The sequence below is a fragment of the Dipodomys spectabilis genome, unplaced genomic scaffold (assembly GCF_019054845.1).
Source record: "Dipodomys spectabilis isolate Male_0828 unplaced genomic scaffold, ASM1905484v1 ptg000231l, whole genome shotgun sequence".
NCBI classification, from domain to species: domain Eukaryota; kingdom Metazoa; phylum Chordata; class Mammalia; order Rodentia; family Heteromyidae; genus Dipodomys; species Dipodomys spectabilis.
This window is the reverse complement of record NW_024870908.1, coordinates 1,287,501-1,307,518: the sequence shown is the minus strand read 5'-3', so window position 1 is coordinate 1,307,518 and position 20,018 is coordinate 1,287,501. Positions and strand designations below refer to the sequence as shown.

Genomic DNA, 20,018 nt, shown 5'->3' with positions numbered 1-20,018 from the left:
ATCATGGTTCAAAGCCAGCCCAGGCAGGAAAAGTCCGTGAGATTCTTATCTCCAACAAACCACTCAGAAAACCGGAAGTGGCACTGTGGCTCAAGTGGTAAAGTGCTAGCCTTGAGCTGAAGAGCTGAGGGACAGTGCCCAGGCCCAGAGTTAAGCCTCACGAAGGACCAAAAATAAAAATATATAAAAAAAAAAGTCGGGGCTGGGAAGGTGGCTCAGTGGTACAGTGCTTGCCTTGCATGTATGAGGCCCTGGGTTCCATTCCCCAGCGCCACATAAGCAAAAAAAGAAAAAAAGCCGGAAGTGGCACTGTGGCTCAAGTGGTAGAGCGCTAGCCTTGAGCTGAAGAGCTGAGGGACAGGGCCCAAGCCCAGAGTTCAGGCCCCACAACCGGACCCAAAAACAAAAACAAAAAAAAAAGTCTCACAGACTTTTCTACCCAGTCATCAGATCTCAGCTTTGTGAGTAGCTGGGATTACAGGCTTGAGCCACCAGCTCCCAACTCACTCCACCATTTATACACTGCCTGACTGTTCACCTCTGATCTGCAGTTTTGTAAAATGGATATATAACCATCAAATTGTAACAAGTCTTTGTAAAGGTCAAATGTTGTAACACAAAGCTCTTACCTAGTGTCTGATACATACTACACACTCACTATTTGTTATCTCTCCATACCCCGGCATTTCCACATCAGTGCCACCCTCTACCATGTTTCCAAACCAGCAGCATCATCTCCTCAAAGACAGATCAGAACTTGCTACAATCTGCCCTTAGGTCATTGCAAAAACAACACTTTAACATTATAATCACACTGATGGACACACGTGTTGACAGCATGAAATCTGGGAAGCAAGACCTGCTACATTCCCTGCCGGATGCCTGAATTGCAAATGGAAATGAGAGGATAAAACTCTTGCTCATCAAAAATTATTTCCTAAGAGTCTAGGAATGAATGTCAGGAAGGCTACTGCAAGCATGAATGGAAATTAACGGTGAAAGGCTGTAGCTGTTTTAGTCAATAGAAGGCTCTTTAAGCAAGAATTGGTTAAGCTCCGGTAAGCACCAAATATTACACTGAATGTCTTTTTTTAAAAAACCTTCTAATATGGCCTGATAGGGACCTAAGTAATATCCTCAAAATGACCACCAGCAAACACTTATTATTTCTCAAATCCATTATTCCACTGTACTGGCTTCCCCACCATCCACCCATACATCACCTTAACTCTTTTCTTGGACCATTACCCAGAAAAGGAAGCAAGTCATTATAATCTAAGTGCTTTGATACCTCACAGTGTCAATGTTTGAGCCATTAGTTCTATTATCAATGCCTTCAGAAGTCCTCAGGCCACTGCTGATGTAAGGATAACTATAGTTTAAGCAGCAAATTAGGCTGAAGTACCAGGGATGTACTTCCCCAAGGTTTACCAAACACCAAGTGGTGGCCACATCCATGAGAAACACTCCTTCTCACCTCTGGTTAGGAAGTGTTTCCACTTCCAAAACCAGCTCTAGAAGGAAGAAGGGCACGTGGCTCAATCTCTCAGTAAACCAGTTGGGGGACTTTTGTTTTTTCAAGTATGGTCTTGCTACATAGCCCAGGAAGGCCCCTTGAACTCACAATTATCCCCCTCCTCAGCTTCCTGAGTACTGAGATTACAGATGTGCATCATCAGATCTGGCATTCCTGGGCTTTTGTGAGGCAGAAAATGTATTTTTCATCTTACTCCTGACAACCAGCAACTTTCAGGCTCTGTTTTAACAATGCACAATCTAAAAGGAGGTGTTGAGTTTTGGAAGAATTACAAGCATTAGGAAATAAATGCCTTGAGGCTTTAATTGCTAAACTTCTCAATGAAGCCTTTCTACCCAACCTGATTAATATAAGGTAGAGGTAGAATTCAAAGATCAACTTTATTCAGAGAATGGTAATTTGGCACAAGACATAAGCAAATTAACTTGGCCCAAATCTATAAATAAATATGCACTATAGTTGGAAAGCATTTCATTTTTTTTTCTATAGTATACATCAATGGTTATCACTAACAGGGTTTTCAGGCTTAATAATATTCTTACCAACTTTAGGAGGATTGAAAGGTGTCTCTTTTAATCGCTTTTCCAGTTCTGCAAGGGATGTGTTGTTAATGATTTCCTGAAAAGCAGGAAGTCAGGATTATAACTCTGCACTCTCAGTACACTATACACCCGCCAAAGAGATGCACTTCCAGGACACACACACACACACACACACACACACACACACACACACACACACACACACACACACACACACACACACACACACACACACACACACACACACACACACACACACACACACACACACACACACACACACACACACACACACACACACACACACACACACACACACACAGCACATTTCGTGCTGCCCCCTTGTGTTCTTTAGAAGCCATTATTTTATGTGAAAAAGTAACATGTTTAATTTTCACTCTATGGAAAGAACAACCAGCTGAGTGTGGTGGTACATGTCCATAATCGCAGAATTTGGGGGATGAGACACCACTTGTACTATGTAGCAAGACCCTGTCTGTAAAAGAAAAACAAAAGTTGGTATTTCTTTATTTAGTTTTTGTTTTGGCAGGACTGGGATTTTAACTCAGGACTTCACATCTGCTAAGCAGACATCCTGATGCTTGAGTCACATCTCTAGCCAAAAAGAGTTTTATGAATAAAACCAAGCCTACAGGCATTCTGAGCTGGGGTTGGGGTTCAGGGGTAGAGATCCTGCCCCATAAGCACCAGGCCCTGACCTGCTCCAAGAAAACTACTCTGTTCTGATGCTGATCTCAATTATATAAAGTCCTTCACACTATTCTAAAATAGAAAATGTATGTAAAAAGTAAAAACAAAAAATATAAAAATTAAAAAAAAATTTTAAATTAAATAAAAAGCTAGACTAAAGGTAGGAGGATCAAGATTGAGTTTAACCTGGGCTACACAGCAAGACCCTGTTTCAAAAAATTGTACTAATTATAATAATAAAATAAAAATAAACCAGACACTAATGGTTCAGGCTTGTAATTGTAGCTACTTGGGAGGCTGAAATCTGGAGGACTACAGTTGGAAGTGAGCATGGGCAAGATTCTATCTCCAAAATAACCAGCCAAAAAAGCTGGGTCAGTGGTGTAAATCAAGTGGTAGAGAGCCAGCTGAGCGAGCAAGCTGAGCAAGAGCTTGCGGCTCTGAGTTCAAATCCTAGTACTGTCAAAATTGAATAAAAAAACAGGTAAATATTTTTTAAAAGAAAATATATCCAAAATGTAAGGAAAAGAAAATAGAGAAAGGATGAACTTTGTGCATATATAACCTACTCGGAAATAAATTATATATTTTAATATTAAAAGCCAACATTCAAAAGGAATGGAAAGAACCTAATTCAACCATCCAAAGATAACTACTGTTCACATTTGATTTATTTATCTCTCTCTCTTTCCTTCCTTCCTTCTTTCCTTCCTTCCTTCCTTCCTTCCTTCCTTCCTTCCTCCCTCCCTCCCTTCCTTCTTCCTGTTTCTTCTTCTCTTGGAGGCAAATGGTAATCTCAAAGCTATTAGTAGTTCATTCAAAACTCAAAATACAGCTTATTAGTAATAGTTCAAATTTAAATAATACCTTAAAAGGCTGTGTGCTGGCCATCAATTTAGTATCCAAGAGCCTAAAGAAGGAAGAATTTTAAGAAGGTAAACAAAATATAGGTCAATATTCAAAGTGCATTTTAGTCAACACAAAGTACAGTATTGCATATATAAAATACTAAAGCAGTCGGGCACCAGTGGCTCATGCCTATAATCCTAACTACTCAGGAGGCCGATTGCTGAGGATCACAATTCAAAGCCAGCCCAGGCAGGAAAGTCCATGAGACTCTTTTCTCCAACTAACCACCAGAAAGGTGGTACTGTGGCTCAAGTGTCAGAGCATTCCTTTGAGCTGAGGAGCTCAGGGACAATGCCCAGGCCCAGAGTTCAAATCCCAAGACCTATAAAAAAAAAAAAAACTAAAGCAGACAGGGACACCAAGCATGTTAGCCATATTGAACCCAGTCGTGGCATCATGGTAGATTAGTCTGGGGATTCGATGCCATGCCCAGGAACTTAACAGGATGAACAGGGCAATCCACACTCTAACACTTAAGGGAATATTCCAGACTGGTTTGTGCCTGAGGTATGTGGTGGGCATCAAGGTCAAAAGAGGGGTCAAATGCCCTCATGGTTTGTTGACACTGTCCAAATACTCATCTGCACCAATCACTGCCATCTACTGTTGCTACCTAGATTTGGATGCATACATTCAGATGGGCCCAAACCCTGAGTTCCTAGCTTCATGCTGTTGTTAACTTCTTACTACTCTATTCCAGAGACTGAGACTGACCAATGTGGAAACTGTAGCTCTCCACTTCTCTTCACATCAATGGGAAAGCTGGATAATATGACAGAGACAGCCCAGCTGAAAGAAGCACCTAGAGGACGCACATGGATGACCTGTGCTCTTATCAGACATGTACTAGGTGCTTATCAGTATCAGAACTGACTTAAGATGAAAGAAAATGAATCTGTAGCCAGACAGATACTTGACCACAGCATCATGCTCTTTGTTGGACATGCTGGTAATTATGAGAACATACCGGAGTATCACAGAAACCTTTCTCCACCAGCAAGATGTGAAATGCAAAGAAAGTCACTATCTGTGCTCACTCAGCTCAAATTCTAATTCTTTTTTTTTTTTTTGTCAGTTGGGGGGTGGGAGGGTGGGGGTGGGCTTGACTCTGGGCCTGGGCGCTGTCCCTCAGCTCTTCAGCTCAAGGCTAGCACTCTACCATTTGAGCCACAGTGCCACTTTCGGTTTTCTGAGTGGTTTATTGGAGACAAGAGTCTCACAGACTTTTCCTGCCTGGGCTAGAGCTGGCTTTGAACTGTGATCCTCAGAGCTCAGCCTCCTGAGTAGCTAGGATTACAGGTGTGAGCCACTGGTGCACGGCCCAAATTCCAATTCTTAATGGGATAACTAAATAGTCATCATTTTCTTTTGTCTTTTTTTTTTTTTTGTCAGTTATGGGGTTTGAACTCAGGACCTGGGTGCTGTCCCTGAGCTCTTCAGCTCAAGATGAATGTTCTACCACTTTGAACCACAGTGCAACTTCTGTTTTTCTTGTGGTTAATTAGAGACAAGAGTCTCATGGACTTTCCTGCCAGGGATGGCTTCAAACCACAATCCTCAGATCTCAGCATCCTAAGTAGCTAGGATTATAGGCATGAGCCATCTGTGCCTAGCTTAGTCATAATTTTCAAATACTCCACAATCACAAAGTTGGCTATATTAAACCCTTTTCCAGCCGATAGGAATTGGGTTCTACTCATGACCTAATGGTTTTCATGAATTACTACGTAACTATTTGTACCATCCATGTCACAGTGACTTGTAAATGCAAGACAAATCCTCGAAGAAACCAACCTTGGGAAGACACATGTCGTCATCTCCTTAAACTCATTCAAGTCCTAAAAAAAAAATAAGAGAATGACTGGTTACAATTTTCTAAGACGCTCACGGTATTCAAAACATACATTAACAGCCCAGGCTCATAGCTGTCTTCTCAAACAAACCACCATACCTCACACAGGCCTTGAGCTACAGCTAGACTGCAAAACCCATTTGTAATGATCACTTTTTTAAAACTCCCAAATCTTTACTGATTGGGAGCCATAGAACCTCATAACTGACCTTACCATACCCATAATAGCCAAATTAAAGGGTATTTATGGCCAAAAGGGAGGAGTTTGTATTCTATTTTCTAGGTAGAAAAGCAAAAAGAAAACAAAAGAAGCCCTAGTAACAGGAAATAGGTTGTGTTCTGTTATTTAGACTTCATGGAAGTGGCAATGTCACATTAGAGTCTATATAGGAAATGCCCCTATTATAAACTAGTTCACACCTCTTCTGGGACCATCCTTTAATGCTAGTTGAAATGGCTACTCTTTTCCAACAGACACACGATTCCTGCCTTAAGTACTCAGAAAATTGCTAAATGGCACTCACAGCAAGTGCCTAAATTAGACTATTCATTTCCTAAGTTTATTTTGATCAGGAAGCCTAGAGCAGAAATGAGAGTGCTCTAATTTTGAATTAACTCATTTACATACATAATTGCCAAGCTAGCCTGGAGAGTCACACTCCTGACCTTGCATGAACCACACTTCTCTCTTCAGCATTCCTCATGCCTCACAGGAAACTGCCGTTTCCAATTAGCTTCTCAAGCCTGTAAATGCAGTCTGTACTTAGCTGGCTTGAAATATTTACCAGTTTCAATGGTTATCGTTAAATTAATGGACAAGGCACAAGCATGGTTTCAATGCTAAGTCAAACGAAAGTGCCAGGATGACTGTCTACAATCTCTCAATGCTGCCATGAATCCTCAAGCAAGAAAAAGGCAGAAGAATGGGACCTCCAGGCCCAACATCTTCTGAAAGATCTGTTCAAAAGCAGTCTCACGGGCTGGGAAGGTGGCTCAGTGGTAGAGCGCTTGCCTTGCATGCCTGAGGCCCTGGGTTCGATTCCCCAGCACCACATAAGAAAAAAGAAAAAAGCCTGAAGTGGCGCTATGGCTCAAGTGGTAGAGCGCTAGCCTTGAGCTGAAGAGCTGAGGGACATCGCCCAGGCCCAGAGTTCAGGCCCCACGACCGGATCCAAAAAAAAAAAAAATCAAAAGCAGTCTCACAAGGAAACTGCTCCCAAAAAGGCACTTCTAAGATAGGGGTTCTGTAGTAATATTGGCTGCTTTATTTTTGTGTGCCAGTCCTGGAACTTGAACTGGGGGCCTGGCACTGGCCCTGAGCTTCTTATGCTCAAGGCTAGCTAGCACTCTACTACTAAAGCTACAGCTCTACTTCTGGCTTTTTGCTGTTTAACTGGAGATAAGAGTCTCACAAACTTTCCTGCCTGGACTGGACTTAAACTGTGATCCTCAGATCTCAGCCTACTGAGTAGCTAGGATTACCAGGTGTGAGCCACCATAGGATACTTTTGAAAGAAAAATAGGTGGTATCTGTACATGTAAGAGCTCTGCCACTTCAAAAGTGTTTTCTTATTTATTCTCACCACTTCTCCTGAAGGTAGAAGAAAACTAGCTTCTCCCTCTGACAATGTTAGAGCATATGCAAGTAAATTACCCAGGTCTCCTTGGTAATAAAGCAAGGGATAAAACTGTTTATCCTAACCCACTCCTACACTATGATAAATCATTCAAGAACTTCATTCAAGACTAATCCCATTCAAGTCAACATTTATTAAGTGCTCACACATGAAGAACTGTGCCAGGTACTTAGGCAAGGAAAAGAGCACGTCTTTGCCCAAGTAGCTAATCCCCTAGAAGAAGGATGTTACAGAAGAGCCAGTCTGGCTGGGAAAGAGGGTGACAAGTGGTTGGATTACACAGAAGGTTGGGCCCGATGACAAAAAGCCTGATGACAGAAAACATTGCTAAAAAGGGTCAACTCTACAAAAACAAAATGTGAGACTGAGAATTTTAACTGGGGTTGGTCATGTGAGCAATCATATAGTGGAAGACTGTAAAACTGACACAGTGGGAAGATAGCCACTCATTAAATCAATATTTAATTCCTCCCATGTCTCATCCTGTTTGGTATTCAAAATGCCTAGAAGCACAGCGTTAAATATGCTTTCCTCTGTCCTTGCTGACAACTTAATTACATAAAGTTACATAAAGGTCAAAAGAGTCAGGAGAGCCAGGCACTAGTGGCTCACGCCTATAATCCTAGCTATTCAGGAGGCTAAGATCTGAGGATCACAGTTCGAAGCCAGCCAGGGCAAGAAAGTCTATGAGACTCTTATCTCCAATTAATCACAGAAAAAGCCAGAAGTGGCACTGTGGCTCAAGTGCTAGAGTGCTAGCCTTGAGCAAAAGAAGCCCAGCAATAATGTCCAGGTCCAGAGCTCAAGTCCACAACTGACCAAAAGAAAAAAAAAAGAGTCAAGAGAAGAGGTAGACAAGACCAACGGGAAGTGGCTGGTGTGAAACATTACTCTTTAGATACTCCCATCGCATTGTTCAGAGCCACAGTCACGAAGAAGCCTTTGTCTCCCAGAGGGTGACAGGCAACCTAAAGCTTACAGAACGAGAAGAAGGGGAGCCATGCTATGTCACTCATGGCCCAGCTGGAATATGAGCAAGATGCTCATGGGCAATGTGACCTGAGAAAGGTGAGAAAGGCAGCAGATGTGCAAGCAAAACCACACTTCCCCAGGAGGCACCTTCCAATGCAGCTAGCTGCAACAGAAGATTCATCTGATCTGATTACAATAACCATGGCCTGCAGCCTAAATGTGGTCTCCCACATATTGTTTTTCAATAAAGTTTTATCGTAACACAGCCACACCCACTGCCATGTACTTTATGGCAGTTTGGGACCCATTAGCCAGCACTGTGAGTTGTAACAGAGACCACACAGCCTGGCAAGTTCCAAATACTGGGCTTATGCTGAAGGGTGACAAGGAATTTAGCCTCTAGTTTATGGAACTCCAAGTCAGAAATAAGGTTCCTTGCAGCAGAAAGGCCAAGAAAGCCAGCATGGAAAGGGACAGCAGGGAAATGTATCAGGATTTAACAATCTGTGCACAAAGGAAGCATCAACAGTGATGATTAAGGCAGGGTAGAACACTGGAAGTCATTTACCCAAATGGACTCAGAAGAAACTGATTTAGAGAGAGCCTAAGAAAAAAAAAAAAAACTCTTCTGAGGAGTCTGGAAGCATAGTTCAGTTGGTAGAGTGCCAGCCAATGAGCAAAAGTGCATCAGGTACTGAGTGCAAGTCCTGGTCTCAGACCAAAAAAAAAAAGAGGAAGTGGTGCTCTAGCTCAAATGGTAGAGTGCTAGCCTTGAGCTGAAGAGCTGAGGCCCAGAGTTCAAGGCCCACAGCCAACAAAAAAAAAAAAAAAAAAGAGGGGCTTGCCTCGCATGCCTGAGGCCCTGGGTTTGACTCCTCAGCACCACATAAGCAAAAAGAAAAAGGCCGGAAGTGACGCTGTGGCTCAAGTGGTAGAGCGCTAGCCTTGAGCTGAAGAGCTGAGGGACAGCGCCCAGGCCCAGAGTTCAGGCCCCACGACCGGACCCAAAAAAAAAAAAAAAAAAAGATTAAAATAAACTCTTCTAAAGCAGCTCAGTCTTACCGATTCTTCTGCTTCAAGAGAAATATTAGGCTCTTAGACCTATACACACATATTGAAGTTGGAATAGAAAGAAGAAATAAAAGTTGAAATTTAAAAAAGAATCTCTTCCGAGACAAGTAAATCCTAAACAACCCTCAGCCTGAAGGCCATCCAGGTAGGAATATGCGCATGTCTGCATGTGGTACCTGCAGTGGAAGTTATCACAAGTGGGTGAGACCACTACAGCACAGCATGCAGAGAAAAAGCTCAGGAGAGAGGGGGATTGAGGGACAAGGAGCAGTAAGACAGCCACATGCAAGTAAGGAGCAAGAGAGCAAGTGCCAGCGAGGGGCCAAAGGAACTCCTGCCTGTGCCCTTAAGACACTTTGGCTCCAAGTGTGGAAAAAACACAACCAAGGGCAACAGAGAACCTGAGGAAGGCCAACCCCATGAGCAGGCAATGGAGAATTCTGCAGGCACTGACCCAGTTCATTTGGCACCATTTAACTCCAGTGGCCGAACAGCTAATTTTAGTAGTACCAAGCTCAAAGCCATACCTGTGGCTTCCCCCTCTGCCCAACGCTGAATAAGCAAACCCTGAGCATCAAGATGATGAAGCAAATATTTACCCTGGCTCTGGGAATGATGGTTGATTAAAGACACCTTAAAATAGCATCTACATACATCCTGTCAACAAAAACACAGTGAGGTGCAGAAGATTCTCTCTGGGAACCCTCTGTAGGAATGGCACGGAAGCCGAGTACATTTTTGTAGTAAATTAATTAATTAGGTAACTTGCAGAATTTTTTTTTTAACACAGGCTAAAGAGCCACTTACCGGAGGCAGAGGGCAGTAGAACTGGTGGACCGTGTGCATGACATCCAGGAGCATATTGTGTCCTACAACAAGCTTCCCCTGCAGAGAGTCAAGGCAGGAAAAAGACGTCAAAATCATGCTGGGGCTTGAGTATAAAACGCAAGCAATAAGCTCCATGAGGAGGAACTCAAACCAGATTTGCTTTCCATGTTAGAAATTTTAAAAATAGGGCTGGGAAGGTGGCTCAGTGGTAGAGCGCTTGCCTTGCATGCCTGAGGCCCTGGGTTCGATTCCTTAGCACCACATAAGCAAAAAGAAAAAAGCTGGAAGTGGCGCTGTGGCTCAAGTGGTAGAGCGCTAGCCTTGAGCTGAAGAGCTGAGGGACAGCGCCCAGGCCCAGAGTTCAGGCCTCACGACCGGACCCAAAAAAAAAAGAAATTTTAAAAATAAAAAAGCATAGCTGTAAGCAAATACATAGATATGAACAGGCCTCATTTCTCTTCAATGTTGGGAGTGTTCAGAATGCCAATTAAAAGCTCCCAATGATTCCTGTTTCTTTGATTTTTCACTAAGTAGGATCCCTCAATCAGAATCAGATGTAGTAAAGAAGAAGAGGGTTATCTTACATCTTACTGTGTTGCCCAGGCTGGTCTTGAATTCCTGGGTTAAACTGATTCTCTTGACTCAGCTTCCCAAGTAGCCAAGACTACAGGTGTGCACCAATGCACCACTGGCTAGAAACAGTAAAATTTTGACTGAAAAGCTCTTTTTAATTATTTTTTGTGTGCTGGGATTTGAACTTAGGGCCTGGGCACTGTCCCTGAGCTACTCTGCTAGTACTCTATCACTTGAGCCACAACTTCACTTTCAGCATTTTTGGAAAGTAACTGGAGATAAGAGTCTCACAGGCTAGGGATGCCAGGGATGGCTTCAAATGAGGATCCTAAGATCTCAGTCTCCTGAGTAGCTAAAATTATAGGCATGAGCTATTGGCATTCAGCTGACTAAAAAGTTTTTAAAGGTAAAATCTGAAACCCAAATCCTTTGAACTGTCAAACTGACTTCTGAGCAAAAAACTCCAAATATGTATTTTAAGTCTGTATTCTTTAAATCAATTCATGGGGCTGGGAAGGTGGCTTCGTGGTAGAGTGCTTGCCTAACATGCATGAAGCCCTGCGTTCGATTCCTCAGTATCACATACACAGAGAAGGCCAGAAGTGGCGCTGTGGCTCAAGTGGTAGGGTGCTAGTCTAGAGCAAAGTGGTTCAGGTCCTGAGTTCAAGCTCCAGGACTGGCAGGAAAAAAATATACATTCATAAGATAAAACACAACTTATCTCTAATTATATTAAATGCAATGAATCTTCATTTCTTACATCATTTATGTCCAAATTCAAGTTTTTAAGCACATTTACACTACATTGCTTGTCAATAATTGTATTATTATGTGTAAATTATTCTACTTTGATTTTAAAAAATTAAGTGACCAAGAAACTCTTGAATGTCACTTTAGACTAAGCTAGTCAGGTGACACACATACAGCTTAAGGTTGCAATAGTGGAGCTTTACATAAGGTCCTAGTGGGCCTTTAGTATAATATTGCTAGATTACAAGGTGAATAAACATAATTCTCTGACATAATTAATGTGAGAGGAAAAGTCCCTATCTAACAAGCTGACTTCTAGTTCAGTGATATTCAGTGTCCCTATACAATGCTAACATAGGAAGCACTGGTTAAAACCATGAATATAGTGTGTGGGGAGCCCCAAACACTGATAAGCGAAACCAACTATGCTATATACAAACATTCTGGGCAGCCAGAGGCAGAGAGAAGAAAGGAATGTGGCACAAGATACTCTGACTAGATGTTACCAGAATACTGAGAACCATACACAAAGCTGTGATCTGGCCACATCCACTCCCATTCCAGTACGGATTAGTAATTTGAAACTGCTCTAGGTGTGTACCAGGTGGAAGAAAATATAGCCAAGCACCAGTGGCTCACACCTGTAATCCTAGCTACTCAGAAGACTCAGATCTGAGGATCGAGGTTCAAAGCCAGCCCAGGCAGGAAAATCCATGAGATTCTTATCTCCAATTAACCACCAGAAACCCAGAAGTGATACTGCAGCTTAAGTGACAGAGTGCTTGTCATGTGCTGAAGAGCTGAGACAGTGCCCAGGCCCAGAGTTCAAGCCCCACAACCAACAACAACAACAACAACAATAAATAAAAAATGAAAATATATACATATAACATGCAAATAATGTAAGTAAGGAAAGAGAACAGGCTAAAAATAAGCTCTGTAGTATTGTGCTGGGATCTGAGATATCAGATAAAGCCCTAGATGAATGCAACCATGTTTGTGTGTACATGTTTGTATAGACACACTCACACGTGTGCATAACATGAGGCTATTTCATCATTGGGCAAACTTCACAGACTTACACAAAACTAGATGATCTGACCTACACTGTATTCCTAGGTATACGTTTATTTAGCCACTGTTCCTGTTCTAGGCTACAAACTTAGAACAGGGGTGGGGAATCTTTTTTCTGCCAAGGGATATTTCTGCCATTTGGATATTTATAACATCATTCACAGGCTTTAACAAATTATCAGTACAGCTGCCCACATAGGGGCAGCTGACAAGAAGCACATGTGTCTGTCCATCATGTACAATGATTTCATCAGCCTTTTAAAGCTGTAACATGACACAATGCAAACCCAGCAGATACCACCTTAATCAGATGATCAGGTCATCATCTTGCACATCATTTCTACAGTACCCTTGCCAAAACCAAAGATCTCAAGTCCAAGTGTAAGGAAGCATATCCAGATGGACAGATGTCTGACAAAACAATCAATACTGTCAGAAGTTCAAGGTAATGAAAAGACAGAGATAGCTAGGCACTGGTGGCATCTATAATGCTAATTACTCAAGAGGCTGAGATCTGAGTATTGTGTTTCGAAGCCAGCCCAGGCAGAAAAGTCTCCAGCCTGAGCAGGAAAATCCATGAGAATCTTATCTCCAATTAACCACCAGAAAACCGGAAATGGCAATGTGGCTCAAAGTGATAGAGTGCTAGCCTTCAGCAAAGTAGCTCAAGGACAAGGCCCAGGCCCTGAATTTAAGGCCCAGGCCCCCAAGTTCAAGCCCCACAACTAACAACAACCACAAAAGTCAAGCAAGAGAAAAAGAGGCTCTGAGTTCAAGCAACCAGAACCATCATTTGAAAAAAAAAAGGGGGGTGGGGGGCTTGGAAGGTGGCTCAGTGATAATAGTGCTTGCCTTGTACACATGAGGCCCTGGGTTCGATTCCTCAGCACCACATAAGCAGAAACAGCTGGAAGTAGAGCTGTGGCTCAAGAGGTAGGGCACTAGCCTTGAGCTGAAGAGCTGAGGGTCAGTGCTTTTAGCCTAGAGTTCAGGCCCCACAGCCAACCAAAAAAAAAAAAAAAAGCTGGGCACTGGTAGCTCACGCCTCTACTCCTAGCTAATCAGGAGGCTGAGCTCTGAGGATCGTGGTTTAAAGCCAGCCCAGGCAAGTAAAAGTCTGTGAGACTCATCTCCAATTAACCACCAGAAAACCAGAAGTGGCACTGTGGCTCAAGTAGTAGAGCACTCACCTTGGGCTGAAGAGCTCTGGGACAGTGTCCTGGCCCAGAGTTCAAGCCCCACAACTGACCAAAAAAAAAGAGATGGAATTAAAGCTATAATTATACCTATGCACAAGAACTCAACATTATTATTTTTAATCTTCTGGATTCTTCTACTTAGCAAATAAGACATCTTCAGTCAAACATTGATTGTTTTTCCCCTTATTTCTTACTTCCTGATTCCTCCTATGGTTTAGAAAATAATAAGTATTAATTTTGGGTATCCTAGGAGGACAACAAACAGTAGTCGAATCCTGGGGTGTATTTCCAGAAGAAAGATTTTTCTGAAAATCAGTGCTTTTCTCATCAAGTATATCCTTCTCATTAAGCCTATCCTTCTTCAAGTCCAACTTCTTCCTCCATGCCAGGTAAGCATTCCACATGTGACTAAATGATTCATTTGCATTACTATTTAGGTAACTCACCTTAAATATCATGTTTGGCAACCTAGCTAAAAACAAACAAAAGGTTAGTTTCACTTACAGAACTAGCGATGGCATGAATGACTCTTGAGAATCCCACAGCATCATTCAGCTCCTCCTACATTGGAAAAGAAAATAATTGAGGTATGTTTGAACTAAAATCCTAGCATCCTCCCCATCAAAGCAATGAAGTTTTTTGTCAAGTTTGATGTTGTACCCGCTATCCCAAATAACTGCATGTCTGATCTATATACAGTCTTCTGTACTACAAAACAATTAAATTGCAAATTATTCATTATTTACAGAAGTAACAGTACCTAGGCTTCACCCATCATTTCACACAATGTGTTCAAGTTTTGGTCAAATTGTCTTGAAAAACCAACAAATGTTTCACCTTTGGGAAGTAGCCACCTGCTGGCTGAACTCAATAATGCACTATGTTTAGACGATGTGGTAACAATGCACCCATAATCAAAGCAATGCAGAAGGCAGAGGTGGAAGGATTAGTTCTAAGGCTACCTCAAAGGCAAAAATGCAAATTCTAGTTAAAAAAAAAAAAAACACATACAATAAAAAACTAAAGCAAAAAAGCACTGGGAGCTGGGCACCAGTGGCTCATACCTGTAATTCTAGCAACTCAGAAGGCTTAGATCTGAGGATAATGGTTTAAAGCCACCCAAGCAGGGAAGTCTATGAGACTCTTTATCTCCAATTAATGACCAAAAACCTGAAAATGGCACTGTCACTCAAGTGGTAGAGTACTAGCCTTTAGCACAAATGCTCAAGTGTCCAGGTCCTGAGTTCAAGCTCTATGACCACTGTGCGAGTGTGCATGCACGCACACACGTGCACACACACACACACACACACACACAAAAGCACTGGAGTATTGCTCAAGTGGTAGAGCACCTCACCTGGCTAGCAGTGCAAAACCCTGAGTTCAAACTCCAGAACCATCAAAAAATAAAGTAATATGAATAATAAATTAAACCCAGCATATGATCTAGAAATACACTGAAGGAATAAATAAGCATCTATTATTGCATTCATCACACAGGTGAAATACCAGAGCCCAGTTACCTGTTCTTTAGCATGTTTCTGCTGCTCCCTTCTCTTGCGTTCTTCCTCATCTACTTTGCTGACAACTATGTATCGCTCCTTCTAAAAGACAAAGCAGAAGTCACAATTATGCTATGGTTAAGTTGCAAGTTTATCACTGCATAGACTTCATGGACTAAGCACGACACAGAGTGTTGTGAAATGCCACCAAAAGTAGAGTTGATATGGAAGGGAGGTGTGGCTCAAGTGGAAGAGTGCCTGCCTTGCAAGTACAAAACCCTGGGTCCTGAGTTCAATCCCCAGGATGAGAGAGGAGAGAGAGGAGACACAGAGAGAGATACCTGCACCACAAAAATTATACATATATGCCAGGCGCTGGTGGCTCACACCTGTAATCCTACTCAGGAGGCTGAGATCTGAGGATCCCAATTCAAAGCCAACCTGGGCAAGGAAAGTCCACGAGACTCTTATCTCCAATTAACCACGAGAAAACCAGAAGTGGCACTGTGACTCAAGTGCTTGCCTTGAGCTGAAGAGCTCAGGGACAGCGCCCAGGCCCAGCCCCATGACCGACAAAAAAATTATACACACACACACACACACACACACGTACATATTAGCAATAAGTTATGTATCTTTGAACATAAATTTTAGCAAGTTGCTAAAATGCTAGAGAGGAACTCTACCACTTGAACAATGCCCTCAGTCTTTTGTGCCCTAGTTTTCAGATATACCTTGAGTTTTTGGCCAGGCCAGTCTCAGACTACAATCTTCCTTATCTGAGCCTCCCACTGACCTGGAACCACAGAAATGCACCTCAGCTGGAACCTCAGCTTTTCAGCTGAGATGGAGTCTCACTAACATTTTTACCCAAGGTATCCTCAAACTCTAATCCCCTAAAGTAGCTGAGCTTGCAGGGGTAAGCCACCATTCCTGATCCTTGAACATAATTTCTAAGTAGTTACTTATAAAGCAAAACTCCCATAGCATATTTTCTATGAAAAAACTGCAGTTTCTGGTTAGGAGATAGAAAACAATACTGCCTTCTTTCTCTCTCTCTCTCTTTTTTTTTTTTTTGTCAGTCACGAGGCTTGAACTCTGGGTCTGGGCGCTGTCCCTCAGCTCTTTAGCTCAAGAGTGCTCTATCACTTGAGCTACAGCGCCATTTCCGGTTTTCTGGTGCTTTATTAGAGATAAGAGTCTCACAATTTTTCCTGCCCGGGCTGGCTTTGAAATGCAATCCTCAGATCTCAGCCTCCTGAGTAGCTAGGATTACAGGCGTGAGCCACCAGTGCCTGGCACTGCCTTCTTTCTCATACATTGCATCTTATGTTAATTAAACACAACAGGCTGCATTTGTGGTTCAAGTGGTAGAGTGCCCGCAATGAGCAAGTGAGCCTAGCAATAGTCCAAGGGCCCAAATTCAAGCACCACAGTCATACACACAGACACAAACCCACAAAATCTGCTGTGTCAATGTTTGAGGTTTATCTTCTGAGAAGAACGTTTGTACTTTATATAATCTCTACGCTGATATATGACTTAAGAACAACATCAAATTCTAAATTTTTTAAATTCTGCAAAAGGAACCCTTTCTGCAGACATATATTCCCCATTCCATCAGTGAAGACTGGAAATACATGACAAGATCTATACTCGTGACTCCCATTGTAAGACTTAATATTACCTGCCAGCACAATACAAAGCCATTTTGGAACACAGATTGGTGTATGTGCACGTTCCAGTTTACAAGACATGTGCTCTTCTACTTGGTGGAGCTAGGGGAGGGGTGTCACATAGTAACACTGATAGCTGGGCTGAGCTGGGGAAGGGCTCAGTGGCAGAGGGCTCACTTAGTGTGTGCCCTGAGTTCCATCCTCAGCTCTAGATTTACATCATGACCTGCATGTTCATTCAGCCCAGTGTACGAATGAGGAAAACAAGGCTTACAGGCATTAAAGAATTTGCCAAAAAGCCGGGCATCGGTGGCACATGCCTGTAATCTTAGCTACTCAGGAGGCTGAGAGCTGAGGATCGCGGTTCAAAGCCAGCCCAGGCAGGAAAAGTCTGTGAGACTCTTATCTCCAATAAACCACTCAGAAAACTGGAAGTGGTGCTGTGGCTCAAGCAGTAGAGTGCTTGCCTTGAGCTGAAAAGCTGAGAGACAGCCCCCAGGCCCAGAGTTCAAAAAAAAGAACTTGCCAAAGGACCAGCCCCTGACAGCATAACTAAGTAAACTGACATGGAACACATCAATAGATCACTGTGTATGTTGACTGTTAGCCCTAAGTAATTCTTGAGGTTACCTTTTCGGTTTCTAAAGTCTCAACATGAATGCCTTTGGGATACCTAAGGAGAAAAAGGAAAATATGACATCAGAGCATAAATGCATGGCTGCCAAAATCTGAAATATCTTAAAAGCACCACGTAGCACTAAAAGGAACGTTTTCTTAATATACTTAGTACTCCAAAGTACTTACGCTGAGCCATATTCCAGTTCTGAACTTAAATGTGCAAGAATGCATCAAATTCATTTGTAAGGACTTCAGCATTTTACAAAATGCCTTGTATCATATAATATAATTAACTCATTGCCACAGGCAAACTTTGCTTCTAAAAAGAAAATGCCTGTGAACCATAGAAAGTATCTTGAGGTTGCATAGGCCACACAGAGCGGGGTTTGAGAAGACCAGCTGGGCTGTGGTTTAGCTTGGCAGGTACACGGGGTAAGCTGCAAGAACAGTGTGACGGAGCCGGCTGGTCAAACCAGGTCCTTTTCAGTCTCCTCTTTTGTTCTTGTTCATTTTTGTGGTACTAAGGATTGAACTCATACCTGCCACTCGGGCCACACCCCAGTCCCTTTCTAATTTGTTTCAAGTTTATTTGCAGTACCCATGTTACTATCAGGTGGTTGTTGAATATTTCTGGTTTTGGTTTTCTGTTTTGTTTCTAGACAGTATTGGGGATGGAACTCTGGGCCTTGTGCATGCTAGACAAATACTCTACCAGTAAGCCACGATCTAATAAAAGAACAAGAACCACAGGTTCAAATGCAAACACCAACCTGCAGAATGTCAATGTTCACCTTCAAATGAGAGAGCCAAAGGAAGCATCCCCAGAAAAATACAGGCACAAAACTTGGGATATTATTTCAAGAGATTGACAGATCTCTTGAAATCACCTATAATCTAACTCCAAGTTAAGAATCCCAGCTTCAGCTGGGCACCACTGACTTATGCCTGTAATCTTAGCTATTGGAAAGGCTAAAATGAGGAGAATTACCAACCCAGGGAGAAAAGTTCACAACTGGATCTCAACTCAGCTGAGACAATGGTATATGCCTGTCATCCCAGATATGTAGAAGACTAAGATCCAGAGGACAGAAGTTCAAGGACAGAAGATCAAGGCCAGCCTGGGCAGAAAAGTCTATGAGACTCCATCTCAACAGAAGAAGCCGGGCATAGTGGTAATATCTATCTCCCAGCTATGTCAGGAAGCCTAAAATAGGAAGATTGCAGTCTAGATTCACACCCAAGCAAGAGTTAAAGACTCTATCTCAAAATAACCAGTGCAAAAAAAAAGGACTAAAAGAGTGGCTCAGTGGTAGAACATATAGTGTGTCTGATGCCCTAAGTTCAAATCCTGTTACTGCCAAAGAAAAAAAAAAAAGAATCCTTGCTTTAGAAAACATTTTATTTGAGGGGCTGGGAAGGTGGCTCAGTGGTAGAGCGCTTGCCTTGCATGCCTGAGGCCCTAGGTTCAATTCCTCAGCACCACATAAGCAAAAAGAAAAAAGCTGGAAGTGGTGCTGTAGCTCAAGTGGTGGAGCGCTAGCCTTGAGCTGAAGAGCTGAGGGACAGCGCCTGGGCCCCATGACCGGACCCAAAAAAAAAAAATGAAAACATTTTATTTGAGTGTCTCTTAGGTCTTAAAACCAAATCTTTACTAAATATCTTCAAAAAACAAATGCAAAAATACAATGCAGCCAAAAGCTGAATGGATAAAGTAAAAAAGATAAAAGAAAACTTAGAAGCCCTAAAGCATATTAAGAAACATAAGTGGGCTGGGAATGTGGCTTTAGTAGTAGAGTGCTTGCCTAGCATGCATGAAGCCCTGGGTTCAATTCCTCAATACCACATAAACAGAAAAAAGCTGGTGGTTCAAGTGCTAGCTTTGAGCAAAAACTGAGGGACAGAACCCAGGCCTTGAGTTCAAGCCCCAGGACTGGGGAAAAACAAAAACAAAACATGCATAAATGAGGATTCATTTTTATTTTATTTATTTATTTATTTTTGTTGGTCGTGGGGCTTGAACTCTGAGCCTGGGCACTGTCCCTCAGCTCTTCAGCTCAAGGCGAGTGCTCTACCACTTGAGCTACAGCACCACTTCTGGTTTTCTGGTGGTTTATTGGAGATAGGAGTCTCATGGTCTCTCCTGCCTGGGCTGGCTTTGAACCGCGATCCTCAGATCTCAGCCTCCTGAGTAGCTAGGATTACAGGCGTGAGCCATCAGCGCCCGGCTTATTTTATTTATTTTTTGCCAGCCACAGGGATTGAACTCAGGGTGGGGGTAGTGCCTCTTTTTGCTCAATGCTAGCAGTCTACCACTTGAGCCACAGTGCCACTTCCACTTTTTTCAGTTTATGTGGTACTGAGGAATCGAACCCAAGGCAAGCATTCTACCACTAAGCCACATTCCTAGCCCAAGGATTCATCTTAAGGTGGGAGTCCTAGGGTGTGACTCTAGTACAATGCATACCTAACAAATGCCAGGCCATGAGTTCAAATCCTAGTACAGTGAAATCAACAAACAAGAAAGATACAGCAGCCAGGCACTTGTGGCTCATGTCTGTAATCCCAGC

At 42.6% G+C, this 20,018-nt stretch overlaps 1 protein-coding gene across 1 annotated transcript in view; it reads right to left on the bottom strand.

Moving 5' to 3' along the window:
* Positions 1 to 20,018, bottom strand: part of Parn (poly(A)-specific ribonuclease) — a 92,975-nt gene that overhangs the window by 61,793 nt on the left and 11,164 nt on the right. The window contains exons 10-16 of the mRNA XM_042698406.1: positions 17,464 to 17,506; positions 15,179 to 15,259; positions 14,160 to 14,216; positions 10,039 to 10,116; positions 5,494 to 5,537; positions 3,658 to 3,700; positions 2,080 to 2,155 (exon numbers count right to left, since the gene is read on the bottom strand). Coding sequence (XP_042554340.1) covers positions 2,080 to 2,155; positions 3,658 to 3,700; positions 5,494 to 5,537; positions 10,039 to 10,116; positions 14,160 to 14,216; positions 15,179 to 15,259; positions 17,464 to 17,506 — 422 coding nt within the window. The remainder of the gene's footprint in view (positions 1 to 2,079; positions 2,156 to 3,657; positions 3,701 to 5,493; positions 5,538 to 10,038; positions 10,117 to 14,159; positions 14,217 to 15,178; positions 15,260 to 17,463; positions 17,507 to 20,018) is intronic.